This window comes from Prionailurus bengalensis, chromosome C1 (assembly GCF_016509475.1).
Source record: "Prionailurus bengalensis isolate Pbe53 chromosome C1, Fcat_Pben_1.1_paternal_pri, whole genome shotgun sequence".
NCBI lineage: Eukaryota > Metazoa > Chordata > Mammalia > Carnivora > Felidae > Prionailurus > Prionailurus bengalensis.
The window spans coordinates 158,478,860-158,498,286 of NC_057345.1; the positions used below are offsets into that span (position 1 = coordinate 158,478,860).

A 19,427-nucleotide genomic window follows, 5' to 3' on the forward strand; every position below is an offset into this window, starting at 1 on the left:
TAGCCCTTGCTCTTTTCCTTTGCTTGTTGTTGACTGTCACTGCGGGTCCTTGGTGGTTCCCTCTCCACTGCTCCACTACTCTGAGGATCTGCTGTTCCATCCATCAGCGAGGATTAATCAAATGTCCTGGTGACCAACTGCATTCCCTACCTTGTATGTTGCAACTATTTAACTAAACCCTCTAAAAACAGCCTTCTAATTATGAAATAGAGATGTTTGAAGACACTCATTGACAACACAGTATGGAAGGCTTTTCATAGGGTTATTGATAGAAAGGTTATAAAGAATGTTTTCTTTCATTTCCCTGTTAAATGACAATGAGCTTGAATGGCTGCTTCAAATAAGGACCCAGATTTATAAACATTGAATCCGAATGCATGCCTCAAACTGTTACAATAAGTAGCTGAAGTGAAGTTTAGAAATCATTTTGTGTGTGTGTGTGACCTAATGAGTTTCTGAGTCTTTCTAAAATGGCTTTTATGTTCATAAACTCTTTTTTCCAGAAGTATTCGAGTATTGCCAGCTTTTTTTCTTTCGGTTGCTGTTTCCAAATAGAATCTGGTGTTTGAAAATGAGAGGAGAACCTCTCATCCCTGTGGTGACAGAGCACATTGACACGGTCTTGATCATTTCCAGAGTTGGTACTTAGTTGGTCAGTGATGAGAGTTATTATTATTAACCTTCCCAGAGGGAAGGGACAGCCCAGATGTAGTCATTTGGTATAACGGACTTGTAATTTAAATACCCTATTATGTGCCTCCAAGGTATTTTGAGGATTTTATCTTACTTACCTTTTTCTTCTTTCTTCTCTCCATTTGTCTGTCCTTCTCTCCCTTCCTCTTTTCCTTCCTTCTGCTATAAGCACAAAATTGTTAAGGTATCTTATTAAAACAACAGGTGTCTTCTCAGTATTCAACATTTTTTGAAACATCTTTTATGTCTCAAGGCTTAATTTTTATTAAAATTCTGTTTTTAGCACCTGTTCACAATGTGTATTTCTCCTGCACATCCAGAATTTCCAAGGGAAACTAATAAATGTGTTGGAGCTCAGAACAGATTGCCTGTGTCTAAGCCCTATGTCCCTTTTAACTAAACTGCTGTTTGGCTTGAAGGCCTGGGCCCTTGGCCAATAAACCCTACTTGTGTTCGGAGTCCTTTGTAGGAAATCATCCATGGCCAAGTTCCAGGGCCCAGCTGGTGAAATCAGCTTGTTGCTCTTTTGGTCTTTAACCTGAGAGAAAAACTACATCTTGTAAAAGATCCTAACAGAGAGAAGTGTGGTGATTAAGTTTAGCAAGAAACTTCTTGACGGGCTTGTGTTTGCTGTCTGGTAACTTCTGTAGAGAATAACTGGTACCTGTTGCTACGAATGCTTTAGCTGCCTTTTAGGGGCTTGCCATGCTCTGGATTTTCCTGCTTCAGTTAGTTTTAGAGTGAAGAAAATGCATCTCCTTTATAAGGAAGCAGGATGGCATGGAATTTAATGAAATAATATCTGTGAAACTTGTGTAGTGCTTGATGAATAGAGCTTAGAACATCACCTAGTACATAGTGATCAAAATTTGGCTGAATCAATATATAGTGCTAAAACCAGCCAACAAACAAAAACCTCCAAAACTAATGGTCACAAATTGTTGTATTTTTGGTCAATTAAAGTTAGCAAAAATAATTAGGAAGGGGAACTGACTTAAAGTTGCCAATTTTTTACTTTGTCTAGTAAGGAAATTTAAAGAACACCTGCTACTTACCACCCTCAATTCGTAAAGGAAGTTTTAATATTTTAAAGGAGAAAGGACACCTTGTAATAAAGGACAGATCTTTAAATGTATCTTTATGAAAAAGTTATTATTTTTCTCATTTTCTTCTAGACTAGGGAATAGTTATGGGTATTTTGCCTTAGAAGTTAAAAGGATGGGCTCTGGAATCCATCTACCTTCTCAGCACCACTGGTATGACCTTGACCAACTTACTGTGCCTTGCTTTCCTGATCCAAAGAATGGAGTTCATATAACCTAAGTCACAAGGGTATTATGTGCATAAAAAAGTAATACATGTTCTTTGAGCAGTGCCTGGCACATAGTAAATGCTCAATAAATGTTAGCTATTACTATAGTAATTAACTTGGTTCACCAAATATTGCCACCTCTCTACCCCCAAGCACTCGTTCCTTCTCAGCCATGCCCCCTCTTGTGGTTGGATGGGGCCAGGTGACTGGTAGGCTGTGAGCAAAACTGACTTGAGTCACTTTGGGACTGAGGTATTTTCTAGATCAGCAGTTCTCAAAGTATAGTCTGTGGACCCATGGAGATCCTTTCAGGAGGTCTGCGAGGTTAAAACTGTTTTCATCCTATACTAAGATGTCATCTGCTCCTCTGACTGCGTTGAAATTGTACTCATAGTCCAGGAGTAATAGTGGCCAAAGTTGCAGGCAGTGGCCCCAAACTGTACTAGTAATTGGGTTCTTCACTGCCACATGCTTACAGGAAGAAAAGTTGCCAGTTTCAGTTAAGAATGTTCTTGATGAAGCACTGAAGAGTGTTAATTTTATTAACTCTCTCTTCTTGGGTACACACTTAAAAATGTCTTGTGTGATGAAGTAGGAAGTAGGCATACAGAACTTGTGCAGCTTAACAGTGTACAATAGTGTCCCCAGGAAGATCATGTGCACGTAGTGCTTTCTGTTGGAAGCTGAACTACCTGCTTTCTTCTCCCATAGATCTCATTTTTACTTGGAAGAATGACTAACTGACTGTGGTTATTCCAACTTACGTGTTTGGGAACCATTTTTTTGAAAATGCAAAAGTGACTTTGTCAAGTTGTTTCAAGAAAAAAAAATGACAATGTTTGTTGTCAATGATAAAACTGAAGTTCTCGTGCAAAGGTAGATTTTTGGAAGACTTGTGTCCACCAGCGAGAGCTTGATAGCATCTCAATCCATAAAGACTTCCCTAATGAGATTGGTAGTGATATTAATAAAAGTGATTTTTTAAAATATTAACTCAGGGAACCAGTATTTTCCAAATGACTAATGCATGAGCTGCAGTGGCATGCATGAGTAAAAGATTCATTCAAAGGTCAAGACAGACCAAAGGACTTCACTGTAAAAGAATATGAAAGGGGCATTGATATGGTTTTAGACTCTACATTGCACCTAACCTTTGAGAATATCCCACTTGTCAAATTTTGGTACAATATCAAAGAATATTCATAACTGTCTGAAAAGACTATTAAGATACTTGTCCCTTTCCAACCGTTAGGCACTTGTTATACTTCAACCAAAATAGCTTAGGACAACAGATTGAATGTATATGCAGTTAAAGAGAATCCAACTCGCCTGTCTTATCTTAGGCCAGACGTCAAAGAGATTTGAAATAATGTAAAACACAGCCATTACATTACAAATAATGTAAAACACAGCTCCTCACTATTTTTTTTTAGTTTTAGAAAATGTAGTTATTTTTCATAAAAAATATTTAATTAACATGTAATAGACTTTATTTAATCAATGTGTTTTACCTATGTTTTGTATTTCTCAGTTTTAACATCTAATGTGGATACTAATAGATACAACCCACATCAAGAAACACTTTTTGGTGTCCTCAATGATTTTTAAAAATACAAAAGTGGTCTGAGACAACGTTTAAGAACTGCTGGTGGAGATTATTTTTAAGGATTTTCTAGAGATACGATTCCAAGGTAGTGCCTCAGCTTGTATTGATGTGTCCTTGTCCTTTGTTTGCAAAGCTCAGATCACAACAATGACATGTGCCCATCCTGAGAGAGATGGAACGCGATGTGGTATTTTCTCTGTGTCACCTGTGCGCTAGACACAGGCAGGCAGGCCACTTTATGGCTTCTTGCCCAGAGGTGCAGAGTTGCTCTTTTGTGTGTCCACTTGTGATTGGAGGAGGAATATCCTGCGTCCAGAGTTCTCAGGCAGATATTCCTGACTCTTAGGCCTTGGTTCTGTTGCTTTCTCAATACTGTGTCTTCAGAATATAAGAAGGGTAGAAGAGGCAACTCATTTTAATAAGCTACCACCTGTGAGCAGAACATTTCAACCCAGTGCTGTGTGTAGGCTGGTGGGAAGACAATGGAATAGTGTTGTCTGGAAGAGAAATGTGTCTTCTGGGGCAATTTTATCAGATTTTATTCAAAGGCTGCCTTAACAAGTGGCTTAATCTGGCAGTCAGACTCCCAAGTGCCCTGCCAGGGGAGGGCTCTCAGGCGTCTTTAGATGTCACAGTCAGACTGCTGGGCCATAGACAGACCTGGGGCAGGATGGCAGCACACGTCCTGCAGTCCACAGTGTAGGAAGGTGCCAGCCAGGAGCCTCTTCTTCCAGTGCGGTGCAAAGAGTCTCAGCATTGCCCCATTGCAGAGACCCACATGCCATGACACAGTGCTGCTGGTCTAGGGCTCTGGGGCTTTAAGTCTAGGGTCTGTGGAGTCCCACCGTCTCGCAGGAGGTGACATCAGTACTTGAAAGGTTCCACTTTCGTTTGGCTGGTTCAGTCATTCAGTTTCCTCTGGGGAGTTTCTCTCAAGTCACCCCAGGAGTCTTGGAAACACACCCACTCTGGTTTATCATAGCTCTAACTCTCTCCCCAACTCCATTAATCCCCTCTGTTTCTGTCCCCATAAATACAAATGGATCCACTCTCACATCCTTCCTTCTGGCTTCCTAAGAAGGGGCACCCTTTCCACTCATGGCTAACCCTGCACCTTTGCTCTTGGTCCCCCTTCTCTCCCTGCCTTCCAGATATGGACCGTGTTCTCCTTGTTAGTCTCTCATATATGTTTCCAGAAGTGTCCTCTCTCTACAGCGTCCTCCCTCACAGCCATCTTTTCTCACATGTTTGTTTCTGAGAAGCAGCCTGCTGCATAGTTAGGAGCCTGGGCTCTGGGGTCACACACAACTGAATTCAGATGTGGTCTCAAGCCCATTCTTACTGTGTGACTTTGGAATAATTGTATAACATCTCTGTGCCTCAGTTTCTTTCCAAAATTCAGTTCTAATAGTACTTGCTTTATGTGACTAAATGACAGCATCAGACAGAGCCTTTGGGGCTTGAAAATTAGTAGGCAGATTAGAAGGTAGATAGGACTTCACCACGTAGTCGAAGTAGGGTGGGGCTTGGAGAAAAGAAGAGAAACTACCAGCATTCCAGCCAGAAAAAAAAAAAAACCCACATGGCTAGAGGCCTGCATGGGGCCAAGAAGAAGCATGACAGGTGAGTTCTGCAGGTAGAGTTCTGGCTGCTTGTGAAGAGGAGTGGGGAGCTCAGGCAGCTAAAGAACGAGGAGTTAGAGGACAAGAGATAAGGCTGATGATAACAGTAAGAGTTCCTCTGAACCCCTTCTGACAACTTACAGCATCGTCTCAACTTGGTTGATCTGAAGGAGACATGTTTCATCTTCATCTAAAGCACAAAATTGAGTCCTTGATTGCCTGTTGTCATTTTGGGCCTCAAGGGCTTTGGCAGTAAATATGAAGATGATGGTTTTTGAGTCCTGGGATGTTTCTGATTTTACTTGAGCACAGTCTGCCCCCTACTGATCGTTCTGGATGTTTTCAACCTAAAGGGGTTTACTTGATATCATTAAGTGCTGCCATTTGCTTTCATCCTCAAGGATATTGGGGGGAGGGGAGGGAGAGGAGAGGGAGAGAGAATAAGGTCTGTAAACCTGTGCACCACTTAAAACTGTTATATTTAAAGTGTCTCAGAAGTGACCCTTCTAGCATTAAAAACTAGTTAGTGTGACTGGGCCAAGTGTAATTTAAATGGAGCACAGAACGCATATATTAAGGCCTCCAACTCCAGGCACTTGTAATTTGACACTACTGGTAGTGATGAAAATTTCTGAGGACCCAAAGTTCAATGAGAAAAATAAATGCATGTATAATTAAGAAAAATATCTACGTCGTTTGAAAGCATAATGTATTTCAAGAGTGTGCTCTTGATGAAGAAAGGAAAGGAAAACATGAAGGAGGACTCCAGGGAGTTGCAAATTAAGTTCTGTGCTCTGACCAGGCACACTGGAAGGGAATTAGTGGCACTATCTTACTATTTTCTGTTGTGCAAATAAAATTTTATTGTATCCTTCTCCACAGTAATAAAATCAATTAAAGATTAAATATTAACTAAATAACACATAGGAGACAAGATTATGAGTTCTTGATCTTGAAATGGTACCATAAATGTTACACAGGAGAAAGATCGGGTAAACACTGCTTATCCAGCGGTTCTTTACTTCATTTTGTATATGTTCCCAGAAGCTATAAAGTAAAGGCACATCTAACAGTAGGGAAAGTAATATTGCCTCCAGACAGCTTTTGTTTTGAAAGCCGGTAAAGAAACTTCGTGATTTTCAAATATGAGAATTTTAATAGATACCTGCAAAACTTTTTTGATAGTTGATCTGAATTTTAAGAGTAATATTTTATGATTTCTTCAGAACAAGTAAAAATTAAATCTCTTGTGCATTCTTTATCTGAGAAAGTTGGACATAATACTATGCAATTGTCACATCTCAGATAACATGATTTAAGTATCCCATAATATGTTCTTAGATGCGGCTCTAAGACAGGGGTCATCAGACTTTTCTGTGAAGGGCCAGATAGTAAATATTTTAAACTTGCAGGCCACATAGTCTCTGTTGCAAGTATTCAACTCTGCCACATTAGGAAGAACTCTGCCATAGACAGTGGTTAAACAAATGAATGCGACAGTGTTCTCTTTATTTACAAAAATAAATGGGGAGCCAGATTTGGCTTGGGGGCTATAGTGTGCCTTTCTCTGCTCTAAGGTAGAGTAACCTAGGTGTACATATTGACCAAATAGTGAGGATATGAGATTTGAGCATGGCTAATAGAGATATTTAAATCATATCAGTACATATTTTTTAAACATTTTGATAATAACAGTAGTAAATTCAGTCTTTAATCAGTTTCTTGGCATTTACTGTTTTTAGAATGATGTTTATATATGACAGTTAACTTCCTCAAAGACCTGAGTCTGTATACATTTAGTACAAAGGTGGAAAAATCTAATCTATTGAAAAAAAAGTGTTGAAAAAAACTTGATTTGGTGTAAATGAAGTTTTATTCATGGATTGAGTTTTAGAGAAGAGATAATTGAATAATTTCTGCTAGAACTACTCTACTTTATAATTGAACAAATATTTCTCAAATCAATCACCATTTTTATCCCTTCCCAAATTCTCCTGTGAATATTTACCCTAGCATGCCTAGGCTACCCATGAGAGTGAAAGTGAATTCACATTGCAGTTTTTGAAGAGGCTTGTTATTTAAAATATCTCCCTTTAAATGGCACATTTAACCAGTTCTCTTTATAGTACACCAAAATTCAAGGCCAGTTAAAAATAAAATACCCAAATAAATTGAGGGAGATTGCAGATACCCAAAGGTTGACATTTAAATACATTGTGTGAACTTTTCACATCACGCATGGGTAAGAGAAAGGTATAATTGTTTTCAGATTGCCTAATATGGGGCAAATCAGAATCAACTCATTTCTGTTGATCACCATGAATATACTTTTATTTCCATCATCATCTCAAGACCTAGACAGTTTTTTAGTCTCTTGTTTCTTTTTTTAAGAGTTTTTTTTTTTTTTTTAATATACTCATGCTGTCCCTCAGGACTTTAGCTATAGCCAAAGGTAGAGAACCTATGGTATTTTTGTATTACCTCAACAGAAAAAGTATTTACCTATGATTATTCTTGCTATATGTAAGTTTTCTCTGAAATCCTCCCCCACTGCCATCTGTATGTTTGTGCTGCAGCAGGACTGGAGCCTGACTGGCCACTCTGCCCTGCACATTGCCAGGTTACCTGCCACAAGTCCACTTCCTGCCCAGCCGTGCTTCTCCCCAACTTGCTGACTTTCACCGTCAGGTTGCAAACTCCCAAGTGAAGAGATAGGAAGACAGTTTGTTATTGATCTCTATTAAAAATGACATGTTATTCTGTCAAAAGTCACACAAATTTCTATGTACCCTGAAGTTTCAAATTAAAAAAAAAAAACTGTTTAGGGGCACCTGGGTGGCGCAGTCGGTTAAGCGTCCGACTTCAGCCAGGTCACAATCTCGCGGTCTGTGAGTTCGAGCCCCGCGTCAGGCTCTGGGCTGATGGCTCGGAGCCTGGAGCCTGTTTCCGATTCTGTGTCTCCCTCTCTCTCTGACCCTGCCCCATTCATGCTCTGTCTCTCTCTGTCCCAAAAATAAATAAACATTGAAAAAAAAATTAAAAAAAAATAAAATAAAATAAAAAATAAAAAATAAAAAATAAACTGTTTAAAAACCAAAACAAAACAAACAGACATGAGAGATTTCAACGATGGTTGCAGTTGCCATGCACCGAAATCAGTCTTAAATTATGATGTTGTCCTTCTGTTCCTTAGAGAATTTGAAAATCTGTTAAATGGGTAACGTGGTGCTAATTATCTGATTTCTATTCATTCTATTAGAGTTTATTATATTTATTTTATTTGTTAAATTCAGGTTAGCTAATACATGTCATTTGCATCTGAGAGGGAAGAGTTTTCTTTGCCTTACACTTTAGAAATATTTCATATTCTTCACTATTCATGCACATCTAAATCAGCTATCACTTAAAATCTTGGCCTCCTTGGGGCGCCTGGGTGGCTCAGTTGGTTGAGCGTCTGACTTCGGCTCAGGTCATGATCTCACGGTCCGTGGGTTCGAGCCCCGCGTCGGGCTCTGTGCTGACAGCTCAGAGCCTGGAGCCTGTTTCAGATTCTGTGTCTCCCTCTCTCTCTGCCCCTCCCCTGTTCATGCTCTGTCTCTCTCTGTCTCAAAAATAAATGTTAAAAAAAAAATCTTGGCCTCCTTATTCCTTTTTTCAGAAGGTTCACCAATGTTTTGCTTTATTTCTTGCAAAGATTATTCCCAAAAGAAACTATAAGAAATTATTAATACTTTACCAGGAAATGGGAATTTAAGGAACAAGCTTCTTGTTGTTTGTGGGGTTTTTTTCCTAATGAGAAATGAGTTAATTTTGCTTTCATAAAAACTTGCATATCAAGATGAATTTCTGGTGCCTCCTGGAGACAGAACATTATTTGCAAGACTCTGCATCCTGATCATTGCCAAGGGAGTTCCATCGTATAGAACATCAGACTTAGTTTTAATGAGAAGGGTGATCCCTCTGGCCTTTCGTCACTAATATTTTATTTTGTATAAATTCCTCTTGGGGAACTGAATTAAGGATGCCATTTCTCATTCTAACGGTTGGAGATGGAGCCCAAGTAGCTGGAATTTCTGTTGTGGAAGCAACACAGATCAGACTAAGAGGCTGTTCTAGGTTCTCCAAATGCCATTCAGTATGTAATAAGGAAAAAAACACCATTGTCTTACCAGTTTCTGCTATTAAAATGGATGGCTCTTCCTTGAATTCTTTCATTATAGATTCATTCTAATTGACTCTGAGTCAAGACCACATCCGATTTTCATTTCTTTCTCTGATAATTAACAGGGAACAGCCACTGGAATGAGGGCTGAGGTCAGGGTCTGTATTAGGCAGGAAACATGGAAGGAGCCCTTGATCTTGGCTGTGAAGATGTCCAGAAACAATATGGCAGAACAGCAGGAGGTTGGGAACACCAGTGAAGCAGTCTGTTTTGAATCAGGTCTTTGGAATCAGTCCTTAGTCTGAGGGCCAAGAAGAAATCACAGTCTTTCTACCTAATTGCTGCTACCAAGAATGCAGGAAAACATTCTCAACCGAAAATAGTAAGATTCCTGCAGCTATCCCTGTGTGTTCACACCAGTCATTTTCAGCAATAACAAACATGAGGATGAGGTTTCCTACCCTGCATTCATAATGTCCAAGTTGACAATTTATGTATAAAACTATTATTTGGACCAGATTCAATACCTGTAAAAAGAAAGATATCAAGGTAAGGAGATGTAACACATAAAATAATGATTTGCATGGCTTTTATTTGAAGGTATTTTGTATAATGCTTTCTGAAGCAGAAATGTAAAAGACAATTAACTCATTATTCATGCTTTTTTCATATTCATACAGATATGACTGTATAATGAAAATTGGTCTTTTGCCATGGGCATAACGCTGAGTCTCTCAGTAATAAGTATTTTCCAGGACCAGGGGATTTATATGCTGAAATCATTTTCACAAAGCAAACTTTGCCTCAAAAACAAGGCTCTTGTTTTTAGGGGATGCTTGCTATATTGCCAAGATCTTTGTGTTGTTTACCAACAGTTATATCAGATACAAATTAGGAAATTTAATTATAAAATGGTCCTAATCATCCATAAGTGTTTTAATTAGCTTATATTTATTCATTTTTAAACTAAATAGAGAAAACTTCTGTTTTCTTTCAGTAAATCCAGAGCAGTCATTCAGGGCTGAACAATAACAAATGTGGAAAATGTTCTGGTTAGGCACTCAGCTGGTTAGACTTTAAATCTGTGTATTGAGCTTGGGCAAATATAAACCCACTCAACTATTGGATTAAGTGCTATATGTTTTCATGCAATTATGTTTGAGAAACAGTTTAAAATATCAGTTGATAGGTTAGTTCCACTTGATGCATTGTTTCAAAGTAGTTACTGTCTGGTATAACACTATACTCCAGGTAATGGAACCTAATACATTTTTGATAACAGCCTGGAGAGAAGAGATTTCATCTTCCAGTGGAAAACATTATCAGAACAATTTTCATTGTATGCCTAAGGCATTTGGGTATTGTCCAACTTTAATGATTTAGGAAAATCCTAGATCCCACAAGAACATCAGAAAATCAGAAGTAGGTAAAACTAGTAAGTTGAGTCTGTATATAATCTCACTCATGAAACTCATTAAGTAACATGATCACTATTTCTCTCTGCCAGTGAGCTGAGAACTAAATGGGGAATGTGGTTCTGAAGGAAGGAGCATAGCGGTAGGTCAAGAGTGTGCAAGATTTGGTTCTGTGGTTCTGCTGTGGGCAGTTAGGATTGACTGATGCAAGACAGATAATTTTTCCAACAGTGGTATCCACAATCAACGTAATATGGTTAATCTGGAGACTAGGTTAACTGAAAGTAAGAGAAATAGTTGCAATTCCTTTTTAAAATGATCTGACCTTATTTAGGACATGAAAACATTGTTTATCCTAGTAATAAATCAATATGTATGGTTATCAATAACCATACATAGTGGCACTTGCCAAGGCAGAAAAGTAACCTTTGGATATAGTCACCAGAGTACATACAGAACAATTTAAACACTGTGAGTTTAACACACACACACACACACACACACACACACACACATTTAACTTTTCATCATTGCCATTTAAAGCTTGATTTTATAAAACATAAAAAAATATTTTTAAGTGTTCTGTATCACAGGAATTTAAATAGTATAAATATTCATAGCTTTGTAGGTTCACGTTATATATATTAAAATCAAGGGGCGCCTGGGTGGCGCAGTCGGTTAAGCGTCCGACTTCAGCCAGGTCACGATCTCGTGGTCCGTGAGTTCGAGCCCCGCGTTGGGCTCTGGGCTGATGGCTCAGAGCCTGGAGCTGTTTCCGATTCTGTGTCTCCCTCTCTCTCTGCCCCTCCCCCGTTCATGCTCTGTCTCTCTCTGTCCCAAAAATAAATAAACATTGAAAAAAAAATTTTTTTTAAATAAAAAAAAATCAAATAATTGATTTTTTTTTTCAATATAGGAACTACACAATGAAATAAATGGCACAGGACCTAATAGCAATATTTCATTACTTATGGATTAGTATTAGTTACTTTCAAGATCTAAACAAAGGCCATTGTTTAAATATTTTAAAATGATTTAAAAGTCACCACAGTTGACCTTTCAAATCTGAAACTATATGACATCAATAGCTGCTGAATAAAGCAGTGTATATATGCACATACTTGCTCTCTCTCTTTCTCAGTTTCATAATATGCCTTTCATTTTTGGCTAATTTATTTGTCACTACATGAATAGTGCATTTTTCCAAGGCTTCAAGTAGATAACCATTAGGGCCAATCTTGGCATTTAAAATCCCAGAGAAGTTCAAGTATACTTTGGGAGAGAGAGATTTATAAACAAGAGTAAAAATATTAGTAAATGAGAGACTGTATTTCCAAGCAACAGAAATCCCACATCACAGCAAACCATGTCCAGATGGTTAGAAGATAAATCTATGTCAGAGAAAGATGATCTTTTCATATGGGCCAACAAGCAACTCCATTGAAGTTGACCACAATAAGGATGGCCAATTTACCATTACTATTGCCATTTTTGTTCCTAATGACTGTGGACCAGTAATGGTTAAGATTTAGAGCTTGATTTTGTAGGATTCATCAGAAAAGCCACATATTAGGATTCTTATTTTAATGCTCCAGTGGACAGATTCCAGGAGAAGGATGCAAAATCCCCAGCCACAGAAGTCAGAGAAGTGGTTCAGTTGGACCTGCACAGCTGCCCAAAAGATTTTACTCAAGTACTCCAAGTAATGCCTTTCTTTGCTTGAAATCCTGAGGTAATTTCTCCCATAGCTTCAAATTCCTTGGTTTAGTACAAAACACTCTTTATGATCTGGCCTTAGCCTTGGCATTTATCACATTCTCGAGAGTCACTGGTCCCTGGTGTGTGTCTGCCACTCTGTGGTGAACTCCCAGAGGGTAGGAAATATATCTTATTCATCTTAGGATCCCCAGTGCTAGGTCCAGTAAGAACCTCAGTAAGTATCTGTTGAATGGTTGAACAGACGGATGGAAATATTGCAGTACTCTAAGACCTAACATGGCTGTGTTTTTTCCTTCCCCAAGGACTTTGGCATCATGATCCTGCATCACATTGTAGCTATTTTCTTGATTTCCTTTTCATATGTCAACAATATGGCCCGAGTAGGGACCCTGATCCTCTGTCTTCACGATTCATCTGATGCTCTTCTAGAGGTAAACATTTTCTTTCATCTTTAAGAGTTCAAAATCCAGAATTCAGGAAATCCCCAAGACCATCACTTCTATAGTATGCTAGACAGTGTTGGGGGAAGATAGTATATGATTGATTTGAAGCTGCCGAGTGTTTCTTTTGGAAATTGTTAAAGTGAGACTTTAGTATATAAATTTTTGTACTAAGAATGTTGATCATCATAGGATTCTTTATTACTAGAACAATGAAAACCTTCACTATTCCACACTTAAGAAAATGGATGTTTTACAGTCAGAAAATCATTATTTGAATAGGTTTTGTTTCTGGTGTTGTAAAGTTCCACACTGATGTATATGGGAAGTGTAGATAACTCAATTCAGTTATTAATGGTAGTTGTACATCCTGATGAAGTTATTTAACGATCATAGTTTTTGTTCACAATATACATGTTATCCTAGTATTTTTACAGTGAGAAGTGTATATGATTTGCATATTAAATATAAAAACTATGTTCTCTCTATATATAAGTATAAAGAGTGAGGAAATATTGGTTGTATTTTTATTAACTTTCTAAACCATTATTACTTAGGATCATTTAAGTAGCAAAAAAACAAAACAAAGCAAAACACCAAGAAAAAGTAAAAGAAAAATGCTTCTAGCATATTTCAAAAGATAAAATCCCACGGAAAATTTTGATGTGGTATTTACTCTTAATCATGGCCCCTATGAAGAGACACACCCAATAGAGATATATAATTAAATAAAATATTTTAAATTTATGGTAAGAAGTTTATGGAACTGGTGAAAGATAAACTTACCAAAGTATAAATTTCATGTAGAAATGGGTCTTAGAATCTATATGCTGAGTTTTTAGTCTTCTTGGCCCACAGTTCTGCCCCTTTGAAGTAATACTGTCACTGTGAATAGAGAAGTGCCCTCAAATAATGATCTACTATTAGAGTATAAGCAAAAATTCCATATGATAAAATTGAATCTGCTATAAAGACAATTAGTCCAGGCTTGAAATATATATAGCACTTTATGAAAAATTCTGTTCCCTATAAGGCTATGAAACAGAAACACTGCCCTAATGGGCTAAATATGTCAGATGATAGTGTGGCACTGTGATTTTTAAGTGATTTGAGCTAGGCTCTATTTAGCATATTTTTTAAAGGAGAAATGTAATTGTATAAGAGCAATCTGAAAATCAGTTACCATTTGGCTAAATCCTCAGGATGCTTGAAAGTGGAGATTTATGCAGCAATCTACAGTTTTGAAACCAACCCTGTACAGTTTGCCAACTTTAATGTCTGTGGAAATGGCTGGTTGAATCTTTGTCTGCCACTTTTATCCAGAAAAGAAAATAACCCAGAAATGTCAGTCATATGGCTTGAAAGCAAATATTCTTCGTCATGTGGATTTTCTTTACATTATACAGTAATGGTTGAGACTATCCAAATAATGAGATATGTCAACCATCAACTCTTTGAAGTGGGATGTATGACCTCGACATTTCAGAAAATTGCATGTTTGATGCCTTTTGATTGAATACTGGTGAAGAATGTAAGAGAAAAATGGTTTACCTAGGCAGAAGGAGGCAGAAGATGATTTTTTCCTTTCTTACTATAAATCATGGTGTCACACCCAAAGTACTCATGAAATTAAAAGTTCATAATCCTGGCTTCTGCTCAGTTAATAGGTATTTTTTCTTAGGAATCCATTTCTCTCATAGTTCTGTGTTTTACTTGAAGCTACCAAATTTTAGCTTCTGTGGATGCTGTCAACAATCCTTTCAAGGTTGACTCAGCTAATTTAACTTTCTAAGAAGTAGAAATAATGTTATGAATTGAGCAAGACATCTTCAGTTTATAACCCTGTGTGTGGGAGCGTGCAAATTCTAGCTGAAAATGTAGAAAGAGGTGATCAAGCAAAATTATGTTTTCAGTGTCACCTGTTATTAGAATCATCTGTAAAAAGTAGATGGTAGGAAAAGGGATGTAATTTCTTCCTTAACTTATAATATAAAAAATGGTCATTAAATTACTGACATAAATTGTTAAGAGTAATTCTCATGGACACTTGGAACATTAGTGACTTTCATCTAGAAAATGACCCATTAATGTACCTTTGAAAATTATACCTAAGTGGATTCATTGAAATAACATGATCTTGACATGTTCTTCATTTCTAAATTTATGAGAATAAGCCAAGAAACTGTCTTCCCAGATATTCCTTATTACTGTTTAAGGAAAACCTATAACTCTAAATAGAAAGAAGAAAGCAGTGCAGAAAGTCTCCATATATTCTGTATAAAGTCTGTGGCCTTAGTGTTTGCAACTCATTAGAGGTTTCAAGGATTGCCTAGTACTTTCTCCTCTGACCTGTTATGACAAATTCCTGTGTTGGTGTCTTTGGCTTGCTAATATCATCTGTAATGCAAGAATTTTCTTATTTTTCTGTTTCCCTGAGATCAACCATATAATTGAATTTTTCAGGTTGCTGAATGTTTGATTAAATCTGTGACAGTCAGTAGTTCTGCTTCTAGCTAATGCTGCATTTCACTCAACTTGTGGGTAATTTATAAATACTGATGCATGATGCATGACATTTCAGAGTAGCAGGCAATTTAATGCATCTGGTAAGTTATATCTTATAGGAGACTCATGCATATTGAAAGAAGCTTTTCATTTATCAGTTTAACTAAATTAATATATCACATTCCTTCTTTTCATAGGCTGCCAAAATGGCAAATTATGCCAAGTTTCAGAAAAGTTGTGATCTTCTGTTTGTTATGTTTGCCATGGTTTTTATCACTGCACGACTGGGCATATTTCCTTTCTGGTGAGTATGCCAATCTTCTTTCCGTTAGAGCCACCCCTTCCACATAAGCTTTATGAATATTTTGCTTTTGAATTTCATTCCAAATATTTAGTGAGAGGTTTAAAGAAAAGTAGGGGAGGGACTCAAGAAATGCCTCGATGTCTTCTTCCAGAAGAGGGTTGTACTCTTTACTAATACTTCCTGCAGGATAGTTAGAGAGGGATGTGGCTTACAGAGGTTCTGAGACCACAGAAAGCCGTCTGCCATTTTGGTGTCCAGTCTAGAGTATGATTCAGCAAACTTTAACTATGAAAGTTTGAATCCATAAAGGAAACTTGGTGTTTCAACCAGTTATGTATCAGAGATCCTCTGTACCAGGGGTTTACAAAGTATTGTTTCTGGACTGGTAGCAACAGCATCACCAGGGAACTTGATAGCAGTGTAACTTACTGGGCCCCACCCCAGACCTACAGAATCACAAGCTTTGGAGTTGGGTCCTAGAACTCTGTGTTTGGATGAGCCTTCCTGATGGTTCTTCTCCATGTTAAAATTTGAGTACCATGTCCTGTGTAATTCTCTTCATCTGCTGTACGTACAGCTAAAACAGATGGAAGGTATAACCTGAAAGTAATCCCTGAAATTCTCTATGACCTATTAATGTCTGGATGTCTTTTGTGTTGTTGAGAGCTAAGGACACACTATGACTGACTTTGATGGAATTTGATAACCTTTCTATAGAAAATAGGTCCAGTGTCATTAATCTTTTTTCCAGAAGGCTATTACTTGAACTAGAAAAGAAATGAGCCCCATAACACGTAAAATCTACCACTGATGGCAGATTGTTTTCCATTTTGAGAAATTGATTTGAATGGAGAATTAAAGCAGTGGAAATTGGAAAAAAATGAGAAATTAAGGGTTGCAGTAATAACTTGCCTAAATAGAAAAATAACCATAGTAAATTTGGGACTTTGAAGTGAGTATGTCTATCACTGGAGTTCCATAAACAAATTACTACACACACACACACACACACACACACACACACACACCCCTCTCCTTGAGGCTCTAGGCTCTTTTGAACACTTATTTATTATGAAAATCATTTCAAGAAGCAACATTTTGTGTTGGCAAAAAGCATTTATAGAACCCCAATACACTTTTATGTGCTTATAAGTAGGAAACACATGTAATGTTGAATGTAATGCATCTGTGATTACTTCAGGTTTGGGGCTGTCTCAAGATTATTGACATAACTGGTGATAAGAATTTAAATAGAAATAATTTGGGCAAAATCCAGGACATACTTCTCAAGGGAATAATGGAAAGTTTTTCTTACTTAGGGTTTCTGAGAACTGAGTTACAAAGAAATAAGCATCACTCTCAAGTACTTTGATTTGCTTATATCCCTTGGAGGGTAGAATTAAAATTGAGATGCACCCCTTCTCCTTCCATGTAGCCAATGTGTAAAAAGCTCTGTAGGTTTAGACGGTAATGAGTTGCCTAGAACATAGACTGCCAAATATAGAAATTATGTAATGCTACCAAAAAATAACGAATAGGTGTGCCCTGTGACAATGCCATAGACTAGCTGCTCAGAAAAATCCTTACAATCAAATACAAAGCAAGAAATTTTATTGCAAATGCTGTAGGACTTCTGCTACCATGCCCCTGCATGCAGCCAAGTTTTTCAAGAGGCAACTTGTGGAGAGAAGTATTTTATTATTCCTAATACAAGCAATAATTTGTATACCTGCTCCCATTGTAGTTGTACATCTAGTGAATGAAATCCTTTTCAGATATATCTAATAAGTTACGTTAGTGCCTGGATGACCTTTGTTTCCAATTACTAGAGTGTAATGAGTATTTTTAGTGTTTAAAATTACCACATGCATGACAATCACCAATAGTGTTTTAAATATTTTCCTTAATACTGTGAAATTATTTTACAAGTTCCTTTTAGATTAGGAAATCCTAGAATTGAGAGAGACTACAGGTCACCAGCCCCAGAATCTTCTGCCACCTCTGCCCAGGATAGGAATTCTGTCAGTTTCCCTGATCTAGTATTCCTTCAGAGGTTGAGGTAGAAATGGGTTCTTAAATGAAACAGAAACCTGGGTCTTTAAAATTTATAAGCTAGAGGTTCTTAATCTGTTTAGAAACCCCTGAAACAGTACAAAAAACATGTTTGTGTGTGTATTTTTTTCCTGGAGGAGAGGGTACATGGCTTTATTAGATTCTCAACGAGATCTGTGACTCCCTCCCCTCTTCAAAAAAGTGCCTCTGGAAACAGACTAAGCGTACCTGCCACTTCGAATGGAAAACTCTTAAGAACGTGAAGACCTCTAACATATCATCTGTAGGCTTTCTTTTCATCAGAAAGCATCTTTAATCCCTTCAATTATTCCTGCTTATTGTTTGCTCGCCTTTGTTTGTTCCTGAGAATTCCTCTTGTCATGATGTTCCAAATGTGGATTTCCTGTTATAAAATACAAAGAACTAAAAACAAGTTTCATTTAGAACTGCATTACTTGGGGTGCCTGGGTGGCTCAGTCAGTTAAGCATCCGACTTCAGCTCAGGTCATAATCTCACAGTTTATGGGTTCAAGCCCCGCATCAGGCTCTGTGCTGACAGCTCAGAGCCTGGAGCCTGCTTCAGATTCTGTATCTCCCTCTCTTTCTGCCCCTCCCTTGCTCATGCTTTGTCTCTGTCTGTCTCTCAAAAATGAGTAAATATTAAAAAAAATTTTTAAAAACTGCATTTCTTTAATGCAGCTTGCCATTGCATTAACTGCAAGCATCTTTGACGTTGTATTGTTGGTGATCTGATAAACATCTGAGCTCCTGCCAGACTAGATCTTCTTCGTCCTGAATTTATTTTTATGTATTTTTATTTCTATAATGATTTATTTGTATACCTAATTATACAAACTGTATTCCTACCTATTCATTTTTATCATGCTGTTTTCAAATATTCTAGCCCAATTAGGGTCTTCTGAACTACATCCATTGCCATACCTGTCCCTTCCACCTTTATGCTACTTAAGCATATGCCTTTCATGCTTCTCCCAACTCATCAACGAAAAAAGTTGACCTAGAGGTACTCCTGGTACACTGCACTACTGAAGAATCTCTGGGTTGACCTCAGTCTCTCCACCGCCAGTCTTTCTTTATGATCTTTCTACTTGTTACTGTTGTCTCATAACTGCTCTGTCATCATGCCTGATATTTCCCCACATTTTTCTAAGGTGTAATCAAAGACTTTATCAAAGGTCTTGTGAAAGTCAGAATTCACTCTGTTGTTTGAGATATCCTCTGCACTTGTAGAGGCAGGGTGAAAAAAGAATATGGAGCCCATCCGGCATGACTTGATTTTAGGAGACCTTTGTTGGCTTCTGGCTCTTCATTTCTAGGTACTCATCCCCATCTGTTTGATTATCTATCTGCAACAGTGAGCTTATCAGTCTAAAATTTCCAGTCTTTTCCTTTTCCATATTGTTTAGGTGTGGGCTTTTAGCTCCCAATATGCCACCATTTTTTAAATGTATTCTGTGAATATTTATTGGGTACCTCCCATGTAGCCAGTAAGGGGCTGGGTACTGAGAATTCAGACACAGGACCTGCCTTGGGGCACTTGGTGTCAAACCCTGATAGGTCCCTTCATTATTCTGGT

At 37.7% G+C, this 19,427-nt stretch overlaps 1 protein-coding gene and 1 non-coding gene across 3 annotated transcripts in view; both read left to right on the top strand.

Annotated features, from left to right (window-relative positions):
* CERS6 (ceramide synthase 6) overlaps positions 1–19,427 on the top strand; it is a 325,266-nt gene that overhangs the window by 253,835 nt on the left and 52,004 nt on the right. For both annotated transcript variants that reach the window (XM_043576957.1, XM_043576956.1), the window contains exons 7-8: positions 12,832–12,960; positions 15,672–15,778. In XM_043576957.1, coding sequence (XP_043432892.1) covers positions 12,832–12,960; positions 15,672–15,778 — 236 coding nt within the window. The remainder of the gene's footprint in view (positions 1–12,831; positions 12,961–15,671; positions 15,779–19,427) is intronic.
* Positions 8,661–8,745, top strand: TRNAR-UCG. Its single transcript has one exon. It is a non-coding gene; the product is annotated as a tRNA-Arg (tRNA).